At 43.7% G+C, this 25000-nt stretch overlaps 1 protein-coding gene across 1 annotated transcript in view; it reads right to left on the minus strand.

Moving 5' to 3' along the window:
- Positions 1-25000, minus strand: part of LOC119396698 (suppressor of lurcher protein 1-like) — a 259810-nt gene that overhangs the window by 212102 nt on the left and 22708 nt on the right. Inside the window, 3 exon segments of the mRNA XM_037664005.2 lie at positions 1995-2212; positions 4610-4790; positions 4990-5074. Coding sequence (XP_037519933.1) covers positions 1995-2212; positions 4610-4790; positions 4990-5074 — 484 coding nt within the window.

Consider the following 25000-nt stretch of genomic DNA (forward strand, 5'->3'; position numbering starts at 1 on the left):
GTCGGTATTACCTAGCGGATATGCATCGGATGCTAGCAGTTAAGCAGCATGCGTATTATCGCGTGCCGATATCATCGAGATGTTAATAATATATGAACTGGAACACTGAATTCATTCTAAAAGACAGGGCGTGCAAACACGGGCACATAGGAAGAAGTCAACGACACCACAGACGCCGACTAACAACTACAAAGGCGCACAACGGCGAAAAAAAGAAAAGAGAAAGGAAATCTTATCTGCGCATGCCCGTGCAATCGGCGAACCTATCAATCCGGCACGCGTGGGGGTCTACATGACAGATAGCTGTTAAGACATTTGATTTCTTCTTATGCAAGTTAATCGACGATTAACTAACGCATGCGCTATCACTGCTATTGATATGCCACGCCTCAATCATTGAACGCGTTTCTTCATTCCTGTGTCGGTAGAAAACTGCGCATTCATCGAACTTCGACGTGCACTTACATTCTCGGCACTGTGAAGATGATTAGGAGGTGAGCCTCTGGTTAGCGATCTCTTTTGTTCCAATAATTTCTAACACAGCGGCCCGTCTGTCCTACGCTGAAGCGGCCGCATCTAAGAGGAACCTTACACACCACACTTGTATACGGCAATCAGGGAATTTATTGGTGTGTTTTCCGAAACAAATGTTATCCCGCATCTCGTCTATTGCTTGCTCATTCTTTCTCTACACTGCGGCACGAATATTACTTAGCCTGTGAGATACGTAATGAATGTAAGGAATACTTATAATACACATTTTTTCCTATCGAAGTTCTACAACCATGTTCGGACTTAATGAAACCGACTTCTTTAAACGTTCAGGGACAGTGGCCACTGCAACGCGAGGATAACCTACATATAAAAGACGTTGATGTAGGTTAAAGATGTAGATGTCGGCCATCTAACCGAATTCATATTTATTCAATGATTACTTGTAATGTCCTGATATCAGCGAGACGCGTCGTATTGCCAGAGACAGTTTTTCGCTTGAGCATTTATGAACTCTCTTGCGCTTTCCGACTGCACTTAGTCGTTATGACCTTACAAAGGTAATTTCGCATTTGCCCCGTGCACGACTATATATATCCATAGTGTTGTCACATGTGAGGCAATACGCGAAAACACAACCGGCGTTTGCAAAATATAACATTTGCCGTAAGTGTGAACCAATGGTGATAAAAGCGTATCTTTTGTTACCTGCGGTACGAGCGACGCGCACGCTGTCTAAACAATGTATCTTACTTTGCTAAGTGCATACTGTCTCGCACAATTATTAAAGCCTGACCTCGTGCTCGTCAACAGTGTCAGTGGGCGTTGATTTCGATTGGATCCACGATTCACGAATTGTAATGACTGCTCACGGAATTCGTCTAGGAAACCGAGTTGTAGTTTTTTGTTTAATTTATGCCGTAGGGCATGCTGGCACCAAAGAAATAATAATAATAATAATGACGCTTCGGAACCGCTCAGGTGGTCCGACAGGGGCACGCGGGAACACTGGACAGATGGAAATCGTAGAGAGGGCGTCGTAGTTAAACACAGAAGTAGTTCACGACTGATTTACGCAGTAATATGTTACACAAGTGCTGGCACGGCGTAAGCGGAGAGCTAAAGTGTGAGGCCCGCGCGCTGGGTGCGGCGTACACACTTTTTCCATGAGCGCTTGCGCGCCCGTTCGTGGCGCTCGTGTGCTTGAAAAAGGTCTATTCCTAGCTAACTAAAAGAAAACGTATTTACGTCGAATGTTTGTATATCTTTTTGCTCTTTATTCTAACTAAGCGCTACATGAACTTTCCAAAACTAAGATAATTTAGTTCCATTTTATACTCTTTAAGGACACTTTACTTTTGTATTATGTTGAAAAGAATACTTAAAAAAGTGTTCTTTGTATCGGTTTTTGTTTGTTCGTATATTTCTCTAGTGACGCAATCACAGTGCTTTAAGGAAACGTTTAACTTGCGTACTTTACCGAGGTCCTTGGGCTCACTTACGTTTGCTAAGGAACCGGTACGTTCCCCTAAAGCCAGAGTTGTTGCCCTGGCGCCAGTCGGAGTGGAACTCAAAGATGAGCGCATGCCCGGAGGAGTAGTGGGTCTGCTCGATGTCGTTGATCTTGCCGCACAGGATTGAGTTGTACGGGCTGCGATTGTTCACCGCCTCTTCTTTGTCCAGGTGCAGAAACAGCTTCACGTAGTCACCGTACACACACCTGGACGAAAAATGTACGTCGTTGTCATTTACCAAGAACGATGAAGGCCTTGAAAGGCGGGCCACCGAAGGACAGGCTAGATGAAGTATCAAAAATACTGTAGTAGTACTCTCTGTTGGGCTAGTCAGTGCATTTGTAATATCAATACTTGGCGCCGAAAACACGACCACGCAGGAACAAAAAGAAACACATAGACAGGACACACACTCTGTTACCATGTACACAAGCACTGGAAAGTTCTTGTTAACATGGTTAGGTAGATGAAGGCACACGCACGTTGCGCATCTGTTTACGAAAAATGGATTTATATGCCTGTTTTCTTCAATAAAGTACCCATGCTGTCTACGTGTTCCTGCGTGGTCGTGTTTCTGCCGCCACGTTTACTATTGATACTATCAAAAGTCCATTGAGTGACTGGAAAGTTGGAGTCACATTGGAGACTTGCAGAGGAGTTACCTGATTAGCACTGCAGAACACAGCGCGATGTGAAGAGACATGTTTTGTTAAAACACAATATGATATACAGGCTGCCTGAACTACAATAAGTGCCTCAGACAGGCTGAGGGACATACTCCTGTTCAGACAACACGTGCTTGATATTGTTTGTCCATCCATCGGTTCGCACCTGGGCTGTGGATTTAAATAAAAACAGAACAGCTTAGTGTGGTAATGGATGTCGTGACAAAGTGCTAACTCGATCAGCTACTCTTAGCGTGGGAAATAAAGGTTACAGAAAAAAAAAGGTCACAGTTTCGCCGCAACGGCGAAGCAATGATTGCGATAGCAATAAATTGTAATGTAACGCGAAGAACGGAAAGCAGCTCGAAATCGCCAGCGCATCGCTCGAGCCCAAAGGACGCACGAAAAGAACGCACACAGGACGAGCGCGAACTAATGCGTCACAGCTCGACACTTGAAGCGCACTGCTCAAACATAAAGCAGGACGCACGAAACAAACGAACAGGTACACACAAGACGAGCGCGAACTAATTGTCACAGTTGTTACTTATTTCTGTTTGAACAGCGCGCTCCTTTCGCAAACGCGGCCGCTGCAGCGAGCGAAGCGAAGCACCCCACCGGCCGCCCCTTCTTTCCTTGAGATAAGCGCACGAAAGCGATGACGCCCTGTAGAGCGAACAGCAACGGCGTTCGCAGGGGCGGGGCGACGATCTTTAAAGCGCGCAACACACGCGCACGTCGCGCCATCTATGTGGCCACTAAGAAAGCATGCTGAATTACATGGTATATATAAATAGCTCGCCGTTAGCAGGCTGGGAGACGGTGCTGTCGTGGCCTAACGTCCAACGCGGCGGGCTGCAAAGCGAGAGGTCACCCGTTCGATTACGCGCGTCGGAAAGAATTTCTTAATTATTTTTCTTTGTGGACTTTCTATATATATACATACTTATACATATACTGTGAATGACGGCGACGGGGACGGACATTTTCCAGCCGAGACTGTCCATATAATTGCTATCGCAATAAAATCGAAGCATTCAGAAACGTGTTACGCGATTAGACACTCCATAAAAGTGTTCTCGCTCATTATTCAAAGCCGGCACTTAACCCGATGCCGTCATAATCATTGTAGGTATTGCTTGATCTGGGAGTGTTATGTGCAGCACGAAGAGAGATAAACATTTTAATGAAGCTGGAAATGTTTGGCTGGCTGTTCGCCTGCATGACATGCTACTCCAGGTGCTGGTGACGATTATGAGCACGAATAGCCTACATTGAGTCAGGTAGAATGCAGATAGGTAAGCTCTTTCCTTTTTTTATTTTTAAACTAATGTAAGGACCTGAGTTATTTTAAACATATAGTTATTAAAATCAATTGATAAAGGAGAAAACTGCGCCGTAGATCACCAACAGCGCATGCATATATAGATAAATTCTCGAGAGACCTAAAGCTTTATTAAGCACATATTCATCACATTAACGGCGATGTAAAGTGAATTTTAGCGGACTCTGAATGGCCACTGGCCAGCATTCTACACTTGAGTATACTGACAGCAATAATTGGCAGCGCATTGATAGATAATATCAATGCCGTGGTAGAATAAGTTTTCGCACATATTCTTTAAGCGCTTTTCTTGTTGAAACTTTAAAAAGTATGTTCTTGAGTATTACGTTCAATTATTATTATTATTATTATTATTATTATTATTATTATTATTATTATTATTATTATTATTATTATTATTATTATTATTATTTGAAATGCATACACAAATACACAGAAGAAAGAGGGAGATAGAACAAGAATATAATTAGCAGGCATACCGTAGAGGAACACCATGAAAACTCTGGCCTAAAACAACAACAACAACAACAACAACAACAACAACAACAACAACAACAACAACAACAACACAATGAGGTGCAGAATTCGCTCACTCGAGATTGCTCCGCTGTACATCGAACTCTTCGAATGAGATGCGCACAATCTGGTCGGGGCTTCCGATGAAACGAAAGAGGATGCACTCGATGTTCTCCTCGTACGGCACCGGGTAATTCGGAGAGGTGAACACGCCGTACTCTTTTCCATACATGTCGTCGAACGTCACGCACCGGCACTCTGCGAATGTTTTAAATAAAGAAGATGTTGCTAGAACATATTTCTTGGATTACGAAGTCGCTTGGGCGAAAAGAATGAGGTTAGTTATTAATGACTTGTTTTCTCGTTTGTTTTATATTTATGGCAACGAACGGAAGACCACGCTTCGAAGCGTACATTACGTTTCTGGGGCGCTACGTAGCAAAAAAAGTTTACTTACGGGCACTGAGTCCTGTGACGGGTGCAACTTGTGCCGCTTGGTACCACAGCAGCAGCAACAGCTGAAGCAGCTCTCCCCATAGCACCTGAAGAGAAACACGTTTACTCATGTTTGCGTCTGGCACTAGTAAAACTATTGGTCATAGAACATCTTGTTTTGAGAGCCGGGAATAAATGCTGGTAGAAATCAATATTACGCAACTAGTGGAATGCAGTAAATAAGTCTCATAACTTCAATATATTCAGTCAACGTAATGATCAAAAAGCAGATTTCCTTTGACAAAGGAACATGGCTGCTTTTCCGGACACTGTAGTATGTAGTATGTATGTATGTATGTATGTATGTATGTATGTATGTATGTTGTATGTATTGATGTATGTATGTATGTATGTATGTATGTATGTATGTTGTATGTATGTATGTATTTGTATGTATGTATGGTATGTATGTATGTATGTATGTATGTATGTTATGTATGGTATGTATTATGTATGTATGTATGTATGTATGTATTATGTATGTATGTATTGTATGTTATGTATGTAGTATGTATGTACGCATTCATGCATGCATGCATGCATGCATGTATGTTATGTATGTATGTATGTATGTATGTATGTATGTATGTATGTATGTATGTATGTATGTATGTATGTATGTATGTATGTATGTATGTATGTATGTATGTATGTATGTATGTATGTCTACTTAACATTCCAAGAGCAAATAACTCTCGCATAGAAATATGCCTGACTCTAACGAACAAAACGATTTTATTGAATTCGAAATGATTATTATTTGTTCAACGGGCACGTATGCGTGTGCTCTCAGCCCGATATACGAGAACTACCGGTCATAAATCGAATGTCTGTCAAGCTGGTTTACGCGAGGCACTCGTTCACATTAGAAAGAAGTAAGAATGGCACGATTAAAGGTGAACAGGTGAAATGAAAATGTAACGAATACATATCGCATTCTGGTCTGTCGATTCTACGTATTAATTAATAAAGGAATCACACAGTCTGACCTCGACCGCTGGATCCGTGGACCTTACCAACGATCATTATTAGATTTCATACACGAAGCAAATTTGCATGTATATTTTTGACACCACCAATTACTATGCCTAAGGGCAGGCTTTCGAAGCAAAAAAAATCTGTGCTAGACAGACATTTTTCATGGCTGGTTATAATATAGCCGTATCACGATAAGTTTATTAACTTTCCTACCTTAATAAATCCCTGCGCATAAATCAAGCTTCAAGTTAGAGATTAATTTATTTGATGAGTTACTATCTCTGGTTCAATTTTTAAACAAGCTAGAAGTAAATTACATTCGCAATGTTTTCATAGGGTCTGAGGAAGTTAATGCTAACCGACTTGGCACGTTAAACCATACGCACTTTTTACAATTATTTAGTGAGTGTTTAGGGAGCTATAAAAGTTTTCTTTAGCTTATTTTGGAAAGAGAGCGACCAAATACGCGCTTTAAAGAAGGGAAGTAAACTATTAAGGTTGTTTTGCATATAAAACAATGCACGAAAATTTGTGAAGTTGGCTTTGTTTCATAAGCACTTATGCTGCGGAGGAGCACGCTCTACAGGCATGTCAATGAAGTCATGATAGTTATTTTTGTTTTGTTTTTTTTAATTTTTCGTGTGTCTTTGTTTTACGTTTTAAAGAAAGGAAAATAAAAGGCATATGGGTCATTCCAAGTGAAACGTCCCAGCCCAAAATTCGACCACCAGCGATTCTATTGCAAAAAATTGAGCTAGAAGGTAACTATGTGAGAGTGATTTTAGTAGAGTATTTTCGTTCAGAAAATTTATCTGGTCATGTGACGGCCTTTTGAAAATTCCGGCGAGATGGAAAAGTTGGGTGGGAATATATTACGCGTGCTCACCCTTGAAACTGGGTACAATGGCACATTGTGTTTTAAACCATTCTATTGTCATTTGTCTTGCACGTGACGTCACGAGAAAAACCATATAATTATTTTCCGGCTTAAATAGGCTTAGCAAAGAAGCAAGAAAACGTGCGAATTCAGACAATTTTCGTAAAACCGGCGGCAATGTTTCAGCCGCACAAATTTTATAGCTGTTTTACCAGTCAACGTAGCATCTGCTAAAAATATTTTTAACCTTTGTAAGCTAGCGTTTATTGAGATAAATGCTTGCAAAGTTGACAAAAAATGACTTTTTGGGGAGATTCACTCGTAAATTAAGCATTGAGGCCCTCGTGATAAAAATATGTGAAAGGGTTCTTTATATGCTCCAACGTCTTCTCTTGTGATGTGGAAATTTTTATTCCTGTAAATTTAGCTTAAAGCGAAAAAATAATTTTTGACGTCCACAACCAATGTCACTGGAATGCACTACCGATGTCTGTCTTTTCTGCAGAACGCGTGCTTTTTCTCAGCGATTTTTTGGGCTTGCATGAGGGCTCCGTTAGTGTTTCAAGCAAACTATGGCAGCGTGATTTCGCATCAGTGTATACGCATATCGGAATTAGCTTACTTTCGTGCCTTCATAACTGGCACTAGGGGGAAGTCAGGCAGACGAGCACAGCATGGGCATTAGCGTTTGTCAGTGGTATTTATTGGCTGACTCTGCTTCATTTTATGCCACACAGATGTGTGAATTACATGATTTCTTGCTCTCTGGTGTTTCACACTAGCATGAGAACAGCGTTTCATGGTTTACCAACACTTGCAAAAGGAAATTATGGCTGGAAAACGTAAATTTCTTGTTGTTCAGGCCTATTGTTTTCCGATGTGCCGTCCTCTGGTCGCATTTTCTACACCTTAATCGTTAATGTCAAAGTAAGCCACCTTGTCATTCATACGGGCTTTCTCACTTGAAGTTCATGAGTGTTGGAGAATGATGTAATCCCAACACGTTGTTCTGAAAAAGTAATAACAGTATCTGGGGTTTTAAGTGCCAAAACCAAGACATGATTATGAGGCACGCCATAGTGGAGGGCTCCGGAAATTTCTACCATCTGGTGTTCTTTAACATGCACTGAAATCCCACAGTACACGGCCTCTAGCATTTTGCCTCTATCGAAAAGCGAACGCCGAGGCCGGGATCAAACCCGCGACCTTCGGCTCATCAGCCGAATACCGTAACTCTTACACCACCGCGGCGGACAGTGTTGAAGGAGTAGGCGGTTCGAAATGGTACAGTTGTCGGGTCCCTTTGACACAGATCACCATGGCGAATCTCTGAGCGAGCTGGGTTCTAGTTTCTTGAATTTTGCAATGTGGCAACCAAATCACTGTAACACTCTTTACATTACTTTTGGTCCAGCCAATGAAAGCATGTGGTGGCGGAATCTGACCACCATATGGCCTTCGTAGACTTGCTCTTGCTGCCGGATGTTTCAGTGGGCCGCCCACATCGTCGCATGCGCTTTTGACATGGGAAGTGACAAGGAAGTTCCACTCTTCTTATAGGTTGTGGTCCTCCTCGTGGTAGCAAAAGTTCAAAACGTTATTTCTATTTTAAGCATGTAGCCCTTTAGGGGCCCGGCTTGTCGTTCATCTACTGTCTGATGCCTCATGGTCAATATATACATACCTAAAACAAGGCTGCCAATGCTCAAAACCAGTGCAAATAAGCTAACAAGGTCTTAAATAATATGAGCTACAGAACTAACCAAGTATCAATCGCAATAATTTACCTAAAATCACGGAAAACGATTCTGTTTGCCAGCGCCTACCAGTGACATTGGTTGTGGACATCAAAAATTATTTTTTCGCTTTAAACAAAATTTACAGGAATAAAAATTTCCACATCACAAGAGAAGACGTTGGAGCGTATAAAGAACCCTCTCACATATTTTTATCTAGAGGGCCTCAATGCTTAATTTGCGAGTGAATCTCCCCAAAAAGTCATTTTTTGTCAACTTTGCAAGCATTTATCTCAATAAACGCTAGCTTACAAAGGTTAAAAATATTTTTAGCAGATGCTACGTTGACTGGTAAAACAGCTATAAAATTTTTGCGGCTGAAACATTGCCGCCGGTTTTACGAAAATTGTCTGAATTTGCACGTTTTCTTGCTTCTTTGCTAAGCCTATTTAAGCCGGAAAATAATTATATGGTTTTTCTCGTGACGTCACGTGCAAGACAAATGACAATAGAATGGTTTAAAACACAATGTGCCATTGTACCCAGTTTCAAGGATGAGCACGCGTAATATATTCCCACCCAACTTTTCCATCTCGCCGGAATTTTCAAAAGGCCGTCACGTGACCAGATATTTTTTCTGAACGAAAATACTCTACTAAAATCACTCTCACATAAATACCTTCTAGCTCAATTTTTTTCAATAGCACCGCTGGTGGTCGAATTTTGGGCTGGGACGTTTCACTTGGAATGACCCATATATGCCGTAGCCTTCAATAAATTATAAGTTCACCACAGGGAAGAACCTTACCTAAGTGTTTAAATTGCCTTTTTATGTACGGCGCACTAAATTACACAACGTACGCGTATACTCTCATGAGCTTTGTGCCAGGACATTCAAAGAACAGCGTCAACAGACGAGCAACGAGTTGGGCGGTCAAGGAGAGCGTACGTACACAAATAAAGAGTGACGGCGCAATCAGGAATGTCGCGCCTCTTCAATTAAATTTGCTTCGCGCTAGGCAAACACGGAGCCGACGAGGGCTGCCTCCCACTGAAAGGGCCAAACACCGCGAGCCACACTGTAAGGGCAGCTGATGGAGAAGAGCACACAATGCGGCAGACAAATAGAAAGAGTGGATGAGAGAGTGAGATAGAAAGAATCGAGGACACGAATGAAAGAACATAAAGACAGAGAAACAGGAGGAGAGAGAGAGAGCGATAATCGACCTGATGGAAAACGTAGTTTCGCTTTCGAGAGGCGTCGATAGATGGCGCTCTCCTAGAAACTCCATCTCCTGCTGCGAGATGGCGCCGTGGAGCCAGGAGGAGATGGCTCCACGGCGCCATGGACAGGCTTTGAAGTGAGGGAAGCGCAGAGCAAAATGAGATTCGAAGAGAGGCTGAGGAAAATGAAGGAGAGTAGATGGGCAGAGAAGGTTTTCAGGTATTTGTATAGAAAAAGCGTTGACACGCAGTGGAGAAAAAGAACTAGGAGGCTCACCAGTAAATATACGGCTGGCAGTGCGGGCGATATGGCAACAAGGAGCATTAAGCGGAAGGTCAGAGAGGCGGAGAGGACTTATTGGATGACAGCGATGGAAAAGAAGCCGGCTCTGAGTAACTACCGAAAAGGAAAAAACGAAATAAGGAGGGAAAGGTTTTATGATAATTCAAGGGGAAGCGCTTTACTGTTTGAAGCAAGGTCGGGCTGCCTTAGAACGCGTAGTTATAAAGCGAGATTTAGTAACGAAGAAGAACAATGTACATGCTGCGGGGGAACTAAGGAAACGATGGAACATGTACTGATTGAATGTGGCGATATTCACCCAGGTATACGTGTGGGCACGAGTCTACATGAAGCCTTGGGTTTTAGGGACAACAATGGAAAGCTGAACACGTCCGCGATAGAAATAAGTAAGAGACGGTTAGAGTATTGGTGGCAGAAAAGTAGAGATAAAGAACAAAAATAAATAATGGGGGAAAAATAAGGTCATTCTGCCTTAAGAGGCAGAGAGATGGACCGTGAATTTATATTTTTGGTATAATAACATAGATTTAATCAATGTAGATAAGGTATTAGGCCAACATGAAACAAGGAAGTTTTTTTTTTTTTTTTTTTTTCTTCGAGCCTGGTGGCAGACATGTCACCGCCCCGTTTTAAAGGGGACGCTCATAGCATCCATCCATCCAGCGCAACCTAGCTTTATATGACATTTTCTCGGAGATGCCGTTAGATGGCAGCACTTCGCGCGGTTCCCTAAAGGATGCGCTGCGCGCAGCGCTTTGTAGGGATCAAAAAGTTCATGCTACATTACTGACGTACTTTCACGAACTCTCACACAGCGGGAGAGAATACACTGAGAATCCCAAGCGCCAACATTAAGTTGTTGGCGCTTGTAACATCAGCAAGGCAACGTCGTGTCACAGCCAATATACGAAGGATCAGGGAGTGAAGGAAAGGCAGGGAGGGCAAGCAGACGAGCGTCCGGTTTGCTACCCTACACTGGGTGGAAGGAATGAAGAGATTAAAACAAGTAGCGCGAAGAACATACTATCAGGGTACATGTGGGTCTGGTCCCTTACACGCCCACGAAAATACGCAAGTGATCTATGAGAATAGGTTCGTGAACTGTGAGACAACTGGAAAGAATGCACAGAGAAGCCAAACAGTTTCCAAACTCCAACAGTAGGTTGTATAGGTTGTTCTTGGGTTTTAAAGCACATCCGTTGTGCGCATTTTCGCATGCGTCTCAGTACATTTTGGATCCTCGTGAGCTTTTTTCTTGCCAGTATATTTCCTTCACCAGCCACAACAGCTGGTAATATGCATGCATAGTTACTGAACTACTTAACTATTGGGAGTTCCTAGAGCAGGCTTCCCTTAAGTGGCTTCCAAAGAAGGCGATAAAAGAGAGCTTTGCGTTTGAAAAACTGGATATGCGGATGCTTTACGTTTCTGGTGCAAGACGTGCCACTGCGCATATTTGACGCATCTACCTTGTCATCTCTTTTTTTTTTCTCATGCGTCTAATTTCTACCTTCACCCTGCTAGAGGCAACGAAGCAGGTGATTTTTCGTTAACTTGAGTCACTGACGTTTTTATCACGGGTTTGTCTTATCTGTATTTAAGGCAGCCGCATTATTGGCGGCTGCTGTTGCCTTTTGGCAGCCTATTTTTACCCGGTTTTATGCTTCAACTTGAGAAGCTCAGGTGCAATGCATATAATTTTAACCACGTTTCATCAATAGATATCCTTTTTTTATTTCTTACGTCGAGTGTGAACTTTCTAATACAGACGGGGATGAGCTATTTCGCGTGACAAAGTTGTGCTTGTAGTTAATGAGATTTTAGTTTCAATTTCTCTAAAGTGAGGTAAAATACTTGCACGCAAGTATTTTATCCTGATGCGTTTAAAGCTGAACTTATTGTGACACATTAGTTTCAGCGTCCGTTCTTATCGTAAGACAAAACCCGGGGCTGTTTTCGTCCGATTCGGTTTCTAGAAAATGACAGTCAACCATATCGTATCATCCATTACATGCCGTGACAGAAGCATCGCCTCGGTGTTTATACATCATTATTGCGTTTCGAGTGGGGCACGCATACGCTAAAAAAAAAAAAAAAGGAACAGCGTGACAGTCAGACGGCGTCTGCTGTCACCGAGTCCTCCTCTTTTATAACGTCTTTACCGAAAGGTCTCACATGTTACTAACCAGTCTAGCATGAAACATCTTCGACGATGCGGCAAAGCTGCCGTAGCAATTTGTCATGCTCTTTGGTCTGCGAAACATTAATTCCTTTCCTAACTGATTCAGCGAGGTAACATGATGGCGGTAGAACGTAACACATGTATCACTTTCAATTTCTGATGGCGCTAGAGGAAGCCACTCACAGCTTCACGACACAGATATGAAAAATATATTTAGCAGCAGCCTATTGCGCAAGTTATCCGTAATAAATCAACACTTGCAAGGCAACGTCGCGTCGCAGCCGATATACGTAAATACATAAATGATCCATGACGACATGGTCTCTGCAAACACGTCTTTTTAACCTTGCTGATATTGCTGAACAAACGTGGATGCGAGGAATAACCGCATTTTTCTTTATTTCTCTAACGTACCTTCTGTCTGCAGGCAGCGAACAGCAAGATAATATGATCGCAGTTGCTTTTTACAGCTGTTCTTGCCTTGGCAGGCGGTGGGACGCTGACGTCTAAAGGATATATTGACGTACACTTAATGAAGTGCGATAAAAAGAAGCTGAATGAAAGAGGTGCTACTAAACCCGTTGAAACGCAGAGACAGAGCCGTAATTGGAAAGTGTTACAAACTTATTCATTTTTCGGCGCTTGATCTCAAACACCAGTTGCTTTTATCAAAGATGACGCGTTAAACTTGGGGATCACTTACGTTATCACTCAACTAATGTCTCAGAAAGCGATCAGTCGTATCAAATAACTTGGGAAGATTAAGTTAATTTATAAAGTCCATCGTTTTCTGTGATAAAAACAAAGCGAAGTATTCATAAGCACTTGAACTATACATCAATTGTAACGTCACTTACCGCACATCCCATACTAAATAAATTTCAATATCCACTCAACTCCTATATCACTTCGTCTAGCGTTCGACATTTTTCGTTAACACGAAATTGTTCTTCGTCGCTACTTTCGAAACAAAATTGCGATGGTTTCTTCAATTTAAAGCAAGGTCTTCTGTTTCTTCTACTTCTTTCTTACCTTTTTTTTGTGACATTCACTTCCGCCAACTTTTCGTAGCTTCGATGTCAGGACATTATGACATACTCTTTTGTGCGCTTTCATTCTCACCCCCTCCTCAAATATTCTTCTTTGTTATAAGTGCTTGCTTATATCTTCGGCGTTCGCTTTGTGCTAGCAATATCGGAAACAAATTGGCCCCTTCTCGTCTTTCCTCGTCCATCGACTTTTCCCAGCCAGCAGAAAGTTGCTCTGGCCTCACTTATTTTCCGCTCTTCGATCCTTTCTTCTCCACTCGTTATCGCGCTCATTTGCAGTGCCGTCGATACGATCTGCGCAAGAAGGATCTTCGCCATCAGACAATCCGGCGCACATGTACTCCGCACGGCTCAATTTGCCTCGTTGCACACTTTTCTTTTAGAGCTTATGTCGTCCCTCACCCTCCTTTCGCTGCAGCGCCCCGCTTATACTGTGCAGCAATAGGAAGGAAAAGCTGGCTTTCGGCTAAATATGGGCTATCTCTATAGAGCTGCTGTCACGAGTAAAAAGTCGAAGTAATTAGGTGACATGCAAGTTCTGGCGTTTGATGGCCACTCAGAAAACGATCTTCATCTTACGGGGGCAGTGCAAAGGCACGTAATTATGCCAAAAGCGCAGTGATCGGTTCTAATAATAATATCTGGGGTTTAACGTCCCAAAACCACCATATGATTATGAGAGACGCCGTAGTGGAGGGCTCCGGAAATTTTGACCACCTGGGGTTCTTTAACGTGCACCTAAATCTAAGTACACGGGCCTCAGACATTTTCGTCTCCATCGAAAATGCAGCCGCCGCGGCCGGGATTCGATCCCGCGACCTTCGGGTCAGCAGTCGAGCGCCATAACCACTAGACCACCGTGGCGGGGCAGTGATCGGTTCTTACATGATGGAACTCAGAAATGAGGCCTCGTTCACGTGCCCTTCGTTTTAATAATATACGTCCCCTCACACTCACGCGTGTGTGTTAGTCTATTGTGTTTACTAGTGTAAATTATCGCCAAAAACGCCTTATGGGACACTCTGTGAAGTCAAATTGAATATGTATACGCATGCTCCTGGCGCTCAGTCATGTTATCATTGGTGTTCTTTCACAGAATGAGCGGTAGTTGATTGAGTGCTTGAATGAGTGGTGTCCACCTTGAAACACTCAGCCTTTCACGCAATCCTAGCGAGCCGAAACGCTGCGAATACAAACGAAAGTAAGGAAGTAAGCAGGCGAGCGGAGCCGTGTCGGTCATGTTTATTTTTTCATAAGTATGTGTTCAGTCGTAGACATGTTTGCACGCCTATGTAGCCTAAGGTGTCCGACCAGCCATTCCTTTAGTGACTGAAGATCAAGCCCGTTCTTTGAGATTCATGACGCAGAATTTTCGCTATCTTTGTTGGCCTTTGGGATTTTTTTAAAATCTTACATTTATGTCCATATCTTACTTTCGAGCCTTTTCATGGTTGTTTTTTCCTCAGTAGCGTGCCATGGTAGTGATGACGAAATATTCGTCCAAAGCAACAACTTTGTCTATACGGACCTTGAGCCTCCGATCCTGTTACCTCAACACTCCAGTCTTTTCTTTGATGCAGCGCAGTGGAGAGATCTATTTACGCCCATCCAAAGCCCCGGGAAGAGAGGACTGAGGAGCAATAGGGGCATACGCAGCCACGCGCTAAAGGGCCTGCCACATCCAATCGATGCCGCCGAGTGCAATGCCACGGCCGCGTGCACTGGCCTCCATCAGGCTCACTGTCGTCATTCAGGCGTCTAAGAGGCGTGCCCGACCCTCTCCTCCTCGCCCTGCTCCTCGCTGCTTTCAAAATAGAGCAGAACGTACTAATACAGGCATGCTCGCTGGAACTCGGATCCGACATTTCTCTCTCTCTCTCTCTCTTTCTGTTGTCGGCCAACTTCAGCAAAGAGTTGTAAGCCCTCACGTTCTGACAGTGTGGATTGAGGGGCGGGGTACCAGCACTACGCTTCAGACTGGTATCCTTATGGAATCCAACAATGAAAATGAAGGTTCGCAGAGGTGAGCTACATGAGAGAGAGAGAGGGGGGGAGGGGGAGAAAGGTAGGCAGCTCAACTAGGCTGAGATTGATTAGCTACCCTAATCTTTGGAAGAAAGAAAGGTCGCTGAGAGTTGTGGAGGAGTAGGATACATCATTGTACGCAGGCGCACACGCGAAATGAAGTGATCATTGTTGGGTTTGTAATAGGCAGCACCTTATTTCTGGCTTTTTGCAATACAGACGCGTCAGGTCATAGTACCACAGTTTTTGGGGAATCTGCTTGCACTTGCGAACTGGTTTCGGTTTGCCCATTTCGGCTTCGGTTTGCCCGTGCAGTGTTGTCTTCGCCTCCCATCCGCTTTAGCTGTAATTACTGAGTCAGTGTTAGCGTTTTGAAATGGCGCGAACGGTGCGAATATATGTGGCAGTGGCACGAAGAAAACGTCATGTATTTGAGAAACAAGTACGATTAATCGAGCTCTGGGCCTTCAACAAAACAATGATCTTGATTATGAGGCAACTTAAAAGTGTCGGTGTGAATCACCAGTTGGTGACTCATTATCAGGAAAAGCAACTACAAAAAATACATGGGACACAGAGAGAAGCAACGCGAAGCAGTGCTGTCTCAGTGTCTCCTGTGTGTTTTTGCAATTACTTTTCCCAATCATGAGGGAAGTCACAGCGAAAGACTCCGAATTGGTTTTTCACCAGCTGGAGTCTTAATGTGCAAGTAACCAAAGTGTAAGAGTGGCCTTCTATTTCGCCCTGACTGCAATACGGCCACAGCAGTCGGGAAAGAACCCGCGAAGAGTCATTACCATTTCTTTCGTTTTCTGCAGCAGTAAATATAGCGTTTTGAGATGTGTGGCGTAGCCTTGAACGATTGAACACTGCATTACATGAAATGACTGACAACAAGACAATTAAATGCAGTGTACCAACATGTTCACGCTGCTCTTCGAGAATCCTAACTCTGGTGCGGCCGTCACATAGCGCAATCATAGCACACATGAATTTGATTGCTAGGCCGATTCTCCGCATGCGTAACGCATGCGATGAGACTAGTAGACGCTCATTTACTGTTCCAGGTTTTAGGATGAAACATTGAATACCATGGCTGATGTTTGTCGGAGATAACGACAATAATAATAAAGGAATGTGAACGCTTTCGTCGTGAACACGCAAGTTTTATTTCGTAATTAGAGAAGCCTTTTAAAATAACTAAGCAATATCGTTTAATCTTGTGCAACTTGGACGGAGTCAGCCACTTTCCTCTACCATTCGTGGAATGGTTATCCGTCGATGTCTACGGACGCGAGGAAATTCCGGGATTCTAGTCAGACACAGCTTCGCTCTTTAACAGTTGCCGAAATGTGCAGCCCACGGATTCATTACGACACAGGCCTCCTAGGTGACGGGCATAGTTGTGAAATCACTCAAGCAGTGTGCTGGGAAGGTCACGTGGAATTAGGCGCTACCCTTGATGAAGCGACGAAGCACAGGCGTCGACCTTTCACCTCAGCCAACCCGAAGCCGCTGCGAACTGTCGCTAATGAAACTCGCCGCCTTTCGTTAGAATTACGGTTCGCCGATAAAGTTCCGTGAGAGAAGTTGCATCAGGAGGGCAAAGCTTTCGATCTCGAAAGGAAAATGAGACAAGGATATGCAGCGTAAGCGCAGTGAGTTTCAATGGGGCTTGGTAGCCAATCTACACATCATTTGTCTGCGATGCAATAGACAGAGCTGTTATCGTCCTGAGCCTAGTTGCTGAGCGCTGCTAGGAGAAAGCTTCTCCAAGCGAACTGCTGTTGCTTCAGTCTTGCGTCAACCCGCCACGGTGGTCTGGTTATGGCGCTCGACTGCTGACCCGAAGGTCGCGGGATCGAATACCGGCCACGGCGGCTGCATTTTCGACGGAGGCGAAGATGTTTGAGGCCCGTGTACTTAGATTTAGGTACACGTTAATTATGGCGTAGCCAGGGGGTGGGGGGCACATCGGGACACACAACCACCCCCCCTCCCCCGAAAAAATTTTCTCCCATGGGATACAGAGCACAAAATGACACTCGACCCCACTTATCTGCCCACTGCCCAGAGCCAATGTCGGATCAAGAAGGTGCGCCCCTCCTCCCACGAAAAAAATTTCTGCCTACGCCACGGCACTTTAAAGAACACCAGGTGGTCAAAATTTCCGGAGCCCTCCACTACGGCGTCCCTCTTACTCATATCGTGGTTTTGGGATATTATTATTATTATTATTATTATTATTATTATTATTATTATTATTATTATTATTATTATTATTATTATTATTAGTCCCGCACCATGGCTCCCAGTCGGGATGCATGCTTGCTATGCTCCTGCCCGTTTTTCGGTAAGCAGCAGTTTTTCCGCTGTGAAAGTTGCTCTAAACGCGTTCATGCGAAATGTGTAACCTGGCCTGATGAAGAGCTGCAACTCCTGAAGTCTGGATCGCGCTCATTTTGCTGCAATTCATGTGATCTGAGCCGTGCTTCTGGTAAGCCTAGCGAAAGCAACTAGTCGGGGTGCAGCGGTGAGCATTGCAGTTCTCAAACCGGTTCCCTCTCCACGTGTACCCCTCCGGGTGACGAACTCGCCGGGCTGCGCCGCCTCCTCCTCGACGCATTGGAGGGAATCTCGTTCCTCAGCGACGAGGTATCCCAACTACGCGAAGACAACGAGCGGCTCCGTAAGGATCATTCCCGCGGTGTTGAACAACAAGCTCGCGTGGTCGCCTCCCTTCGTGCAGAGGTCCGCTTCCTGCGTGAGGAGCTGACGCGCCGCACGGCCGCCGTGGCAGTGAAGGCACCTGTGAAACCCCCAGCGCACGTGACCGTTGACCCGTCTGTGACCTCCAAGCAACCTGCGTTCTCCGAACAACCCCTCTCCAAAATTCTTTCATCTTCGATTTCGCCGCCAGCTGACGTAGACACGTCGGAGCGTGTCAGTGTGATGCCTGTGACAGCCTCTTCTGCAGCGGCAGTGTTGTAGGCGTTACCGAAAAAAAGTAACTAAATACGTTACTCGTTACGCTAACAAAAAAGGAACGCGTTACCACCCTACGTTACCTCTCAAAAAAGGTAACGCGTTACCGTTACAGTTACCCTAAAAAAGTAACGGACGTTACTTCTGCCGTTACTCTGTGGTCAGAAATTTTATTCACTGCATTTCCACTGTAGGAACTCCAAATAACAGTTTTACAAAGTGTATATATATATTTCGCACAAAACTTCTATCACAAACGACAATTCTTGCGCGAAGTACCGATTTAACGAGAACAAGTTGCACAAATGTGTCGTACCATGGCAACAGTAGCGTAGCCAGAAATTTTTTTGGAGTGTGGGGCGGGGGGCGTTAAGCCATACTTTATGTATATATATGGTTGTGTGTGCGTTTGTATGTGTGCCTGTACATATACACATGGAAAATTGAAAGATTTCGGGGGAGAGGGGAGAGGAAGGCTGAACCCCCCCCCCCCCCCCCCCCCCCCGGCAACGCCAGTGCTTTGCAATAGTGGAGTGACCTAAAGTCGCCTGTACAGTTATACGTGATGGCTGCTAACTCTGTAGCACATGGTAAATCTATTTTCTCAGTGTGACGTTAAACACAAAGTTAGACTTTATCATCAACGCTCCCCCCTCCTTAAAGAAAACACCACAACTCTCAACAAATTTACAGTAATTCTGACGGAGCGCTTCTACTAACAAGGCAGATGAGCAAATAGTCATAAAGAAATGGTTAAACGGCTTAGTTCTGGGGGAAAAAGATTTGAGCACATATGCATCTTCCCCCTTTAAAATTCTGTATACTTGCCTCAAAAGTTGCGAGCGTTTATGTGAAAGTGTGCAAGGTCTGCCTCATTCGCTGAGAAATTGTGTAACTATTGAAACGTGTACTCACAGTTGCCGATAGAAAGAAGCAAATTTCATTTTGAAAACAAAGTTGATAACCATCGCTCGATTATTGCAAGGAGAATTTTCTAATAACTACAGCTTCTTGTAGAAATAAAGCAACAGCTGCATTTCAAAGCTGACATCGGACAGTTTGCCTCTTTTCTTAACGAATACTTCCGCACCTACACTAAGTAAGCACTCGAAAGACGCATTGGATGGTACTCTTAACGCCTGATAAATTAAAATAGCGCGAAAAAATGTAGGACGAGACGAAGAAGGCTACAGCACAAGCCCATGTGATGTAGCCTTCTTCGTCACGTCCTACGTTTTTTCGCGCTATTTTCATTCATCATGAATTACCAACTCGCCCTACAGTCTATTCTTAACACCTGGCGGGCAGGCATGAGTACGCCGCTGCGACAATAGAACGTCGGGGCGAGCTCTGCAATAGTGGCGCCTATGAGACGAGGGAATTTTGTGTAGAACTTCCGGGATAATTGAAAAAAAAGTAACGAGTAACGTGACACCTCACGTTACCGAAAAATGTTAACGTAAGTACGTTACCCGTTACAGTTCCCAAATAGTAACGAGTACGTTACTAAGTTACCGAAAAAAGTAACGCGTTACCGGTAACGCCGTTACTTGTAACGCGTTACCGCCAACACTGTGCAGCGGTGACTGTGGGTGAAAGAAAGAAGAAACCCGCCTCGTTTGGAGTTATGAAAACATCCACTATATCTGTAGCTCAACGGCCACAAAGGCCACAATGGCCAAAGGCCATTTTTGTTACGAAGCTAAGCCCGGACACCACTACTGCTGACATTAAGAAACATATTGCTTCATTGGATCTGTCTCCCATCTCCTGCCGGCGACTTCAAACAAAGTTCCAGTCATATTCTTCATTCTATATTGAAGTTGACGAGGAAACACTACAACGCCTGAATGACCCTTCGATGTGGCCCCTCGGATGCCTCTTCAAGCCATTTCGTGGGGAGCTGCGCGATGACATGCTTCATCCCTCTGAGATAGTGACTGGAATCCAAAGTGCCGTGTGACGTAGACATATTCTACCAAAATGCTCGGGGTCTGCGTACCAAGACACTCGAGTTGTTCTCTAATGTTCTTTCGTCTGCTTTTCCTATTATTGCTATCTCTGAAACCTGGCTCGGCACTGAAATTCCCTCATCGGACTTTTTTCCCCCGACCTACACCACCTTCCGCCGTGACCGAGATTTCAGTGAAACCAAACAGAAAGGCGGTGGCGTGCTGATTGCCATTGACAATTCACTGAAATCCGTTAGACGGAAAGACCTAGAAACTATCGAAGAATCGATCTGGCTAGAAATCAACCTTGAGCGCCGTGAAAAATTGTTGATTGGATGCTTCTATTTACCGCCCAGCATTTCCCCTGCCTCGTTTCACGATGTCATGTCTTCTATTGAACTTGTGATATCTTCTCATAGTGGGCACATAATTATTGTTCTTGGGGATTTCAATGCACCTGGAATTGACTGGAGCACGCTTACCTTTGCTCATTACAATCATTTCACAGAGAAAAAGTGCAGCCTGCTCTTGGACTTTCTGGCGTTTAATTCCCTAGTGCAACATAATTCAGTCGTCAATTCCAGTGGCAACGTCTTAGACCTGTGTGTGTCAAACGATCAACCCCTTGAAGTTTCCCGCTCCAACATCTCTCTTGTACGTCCGGACAAATTCCACCCACCACTTAACGTAAGATTATCTGCATCAGCCGAAACAACGAGCTACAGCAGTTACGTAAACAAATCTCCAAGATTTGCGTTCAAGCGAGGTGATTACACGGGCCTCTATCATCACTTGTCCACCATTGAGTGGTCACAGGTTACTGAGAAACCTAATGTTGATGACCAGGTTGATAGGTTTACGGAGCTTGTACTGAGCAGCATGCTTAATTTTATTCCCCAGTATATACCTAAACAACGTAAATATCCCCACTGGTTCTCATCTGAACTTATCAGTGCACTGAAGCATAAAGATCACGCACACAGGAAATCTAAATGTTCTCCATCCAGCGAGTGGAAGGAAGAGTTCAGCTTTTTTCGAACTCTCTCTAAACGCCTATATAAACGGGATCATAGTTCGTACATTGAATTCTTAGAAAAAAGCGCCTCTGACAGGCCGGCTGAGTTTTGGAAGTATGTACGTAAACGGTCTAGCAAAAGCGGAGAGTCCTTCAGACTACTAGACTCAAATGGGGTAGAAGTGCATGCCGTCGCTGACTGTTTTGCCACACATTTCTCATCCGTTTATAAGGCCTCAGACTCCCGCACTGATATCAGACAACAGCCCAAGGCAGTTAGCTCATCCAGTGCTTTGTCGCTGGATGAAAATCTTATCAGCGAATGCATTAAGCGCTTAAAACCATCCTTATCATGTGGCCCAGATGGCATCCCCTCCGCCATACTAAAAGCATATGGTACTATATTTGTCCCAGTACTGACTACGATATTTAATAACTGCCTGGACACTTCCACATTTCCTAGCATGTGGAAAACTGCTCGTGTTTTCCCAGTATTTAAGTCGGGCTCTAAGACAGATGTTTCTAATAATCGCCCGATTTCTCTACTATGTGCCACATCAAAGATCTTCGAACTGGCTCTTCACAAAATATTGTCTTTTAGTGTGAAAAACTCATTGATTCCAAATCAACATGGTTTTCTTGCTGGCCGCTCAACTACCACGAATCTTGCTAGTTTCATGACGCAGATCTCCACACCTATTTCTCAGAGAGGACAGGTTGACGTAATCTACTGTGACCTGAGCAAGGCTTTTGACGTAGTCAGCCACACACTGATTATGGTTAAACTTGCGCAATTTGATGTTGACTTGTCGGTTGTGAATCTCCTGCAGAGCTATCTGCTCAATAGATATTGTTATGTAGCGGTAAATGGCCAAACGTCTTCTTTGTATAAAGTGACTAGTGGGGTCCCTCAAGGGTCAGTATTAGGCCCACTCCTATTTTTAATTTACGTTAATGATGTTTCTTTTGCCATTCGTAATTCTTCTTTCCTCTTGTATGCCGATGACATCAAGATTTTTAAGGAAATTTATTCAGTTAACGACTGTCGCTTGCTGCAGTCATATTTGCGCTCTTTTTCCGAATGGTGCAACGCTAATAACCTTTCTCTGAATGCCTCGAAGACAAAATTCATGTCTATCACTCGCAAAACATCTAGCGTGTCATTTCAATACTCTGTTAATTCTGTGTCCTTATGCAAGGTTTATGAGATCAGTGATCTTGGTGTTGTTGTTGATAGCACGTTAAACTTTTCTGCTCACTCTAAGCGTGTTGCTTTGCGGGGTCTTCGCACCCTAGGCTGTGTTTGCAGATTGTCTAGAGAATTCCGTTCTCCTATGCCCTTCCGAAAATTGTACACCGCGCTATGTCTTCCTCAACTGGAGTATGCGTCCGTGATATGGAATGGCATTGCTCAATCCAGCGGTAACACCATTGAACGAGTCCAGAAAAAATTCCTTAGCATATATAACCATCGCTTTGCTAAAAAATCTCGTTCAAATACTGCTGAATTATTATCATTGCCATCACTTCACTGCCGACGAAATCGTTCTGATCTCTTGTTTCTTTACAAGCTAGTCCACGGTATCATATCCTGCCCTGTACTTCTCAATTGTGTTAATTTTCGAATTCCGCGTAAGTTAACCAGAGAGAACAGACAGTTTCATGTACCCGCCTGCTTCTTCCACCACTCTACCGTTCACAGAATACAAAGTCTCTATAATGTTAATTTTCTTGATCTTGACATTTTTCATAGTGCACAATCATTGTTTTTATCCGAGCTTTGTACTGTTTTGACATAGTATGGCACAATGTACAAAGTCTTCCCTTCTCCGTCTTTCCGCATAGTTGTATATATGCAATCTAATTTTTCATTCCCCTTCAATATTTCTCGTGTTGTCTTATTTTACTCCTCCCCTTTTTGTGTTCATTTCTCTTTGTCTACGTGTATTTGCTCTTTTTTATTTCTGAAGACTGTCTGTATTGTATAGTTTATTTTTATTGTTTTTTTTTTTTTGCGTGCGCCTGCACAAAGACCTTACGGTTGTTCCTGGGCACGTTAAATAAATTATTGATTGATTGATTGATTATTATTACTGTCTTGCGTCAGGTGACTCCAGAGAGTGTCCTCAAATTTATAATAACCTTCCGTTGATAGTAACCTGCGTATGTTTTCTGCGCTCCTATTCTTTCGGTGGCCGTTTTGTTGCTTCACTGGGCAACCGGATTTATACACATTTTCTTGATCGACAACCTGACTTGTGCATCGGATGACCTGCCTAAATCCACTACATTATCTTTATTCTCAATGTAGAATTGTTTGCTGCCTAATTCATAGTTCAGTATTCACGTCTTTTAAAGTAAGGCCTGTCATTTCCAACTCAAGTGATCGTCTATTGCGGTGTTAAGCACCGTTTAGATTCTTCCGGTTGATTTCTTGTGTGTCTGTGCTTTTTTTTTCTCAACCAAGATGGTTATCTAACCATCATCACTTTCGAATTCTCGAAATATGACCTAGAAGTTCTTTACAGGCAGTTTTTCTTAACCTCGAAATTTCATTATTGGGATCGGGTTCGCGTTCAAGGGTGTCATTCATAAACGAACAATCTATTTTATTCTCTCTATCACAATCTCTATTTATCTATTTAGGTGGATGTCCACCTAAATAGATATATATGAACGTAAGTAAATAGAAAGAAGTCAATTCGAGGAAATGAGTGTAAGAGAACGGACAAGTTAACCTTTTGTTTCTTGCACAGTAATACCACTGTTTATTCAGACTGTTCAACTCAGCATCGTCTACAGGTCGCTTACAGCTTAAAAATAAACACAAGCTCCTCCCACAGCCATCAGTGTCCCACCCAGAGAGAATTTGCTCAGACGCCCCATCCAATCACATCTGCTCATTTCAGTGACGTCGAGCTCTTTTCACGTGATTCCAATAGTTGGCGCACCCATACAGACACTTGTTGGCGTCGCTGCTTTTAAGCCGAAAACTTGAATGTACTGGCAAATTTCATCCTAAGATTCTGAGATCACTGCTAAGCCAAAGGTGATATTTTAGATAAGAACGACGAACGTTTAGTATTCGATATGCCTGGTATTTACATTAGTACAGGTAAAGTACCTATGGCTGGAAAGAAACGATCTTGCATGACTCTCTTAAGTGATTGACAAGCGTGCCGATAATAATAATAATAACAACTGTTGGCGTTTAACGTCCCAAAACCACGATATGATTATGAAAGACGCCGTAGTGGAGGGCTCCGGAAATTTTGACTACCTGAGGTTCTTTAACGTGCACCTATATCTAAGTACATGGGCCTCGAGCATTTTCACCTTCATCGAAAATGCGGCCGCCGGGGCCGGGATTCCATCCCGCGACCTTCGGGTCAGAGAAGCGCGGCGAGGTTTCCTGTACGGATCTTGTACTCATTCTTAGGTTGTTACCGACTATAAGTCATTATTTGTTCTCTTCCATGCAACAGGATATAGCAAATCACGCGTCAGCCTGTCTCGCTGCAGTTCGTCTTCTCCGATATATGAGGTGTCACTCAACGCTTCGGCAACTGACCGCAGCAGTTTCGGACCACGGCAGGGACGACGAAATTGCATCGACAGCGCAGTCGAGTGTCTGTGGAGTCTCTAT

Source organism: Rhipicephalus sanguineus, chromosome 6 (assembly GCF_013339695.2).
Source record: "Rhipicephalus sanguineus isolate Rsan-2018 chromosome 6, BIME_Rsan_1.4, whole genome shotgun sequence".
Classification (NCBI taxonomy): Eukaryota; Metazoa; Arthropoda; class Arachnida; order Ixodida; family Ixodidae; genus Rhipicephalus; species Rhipicephalus sanguineus.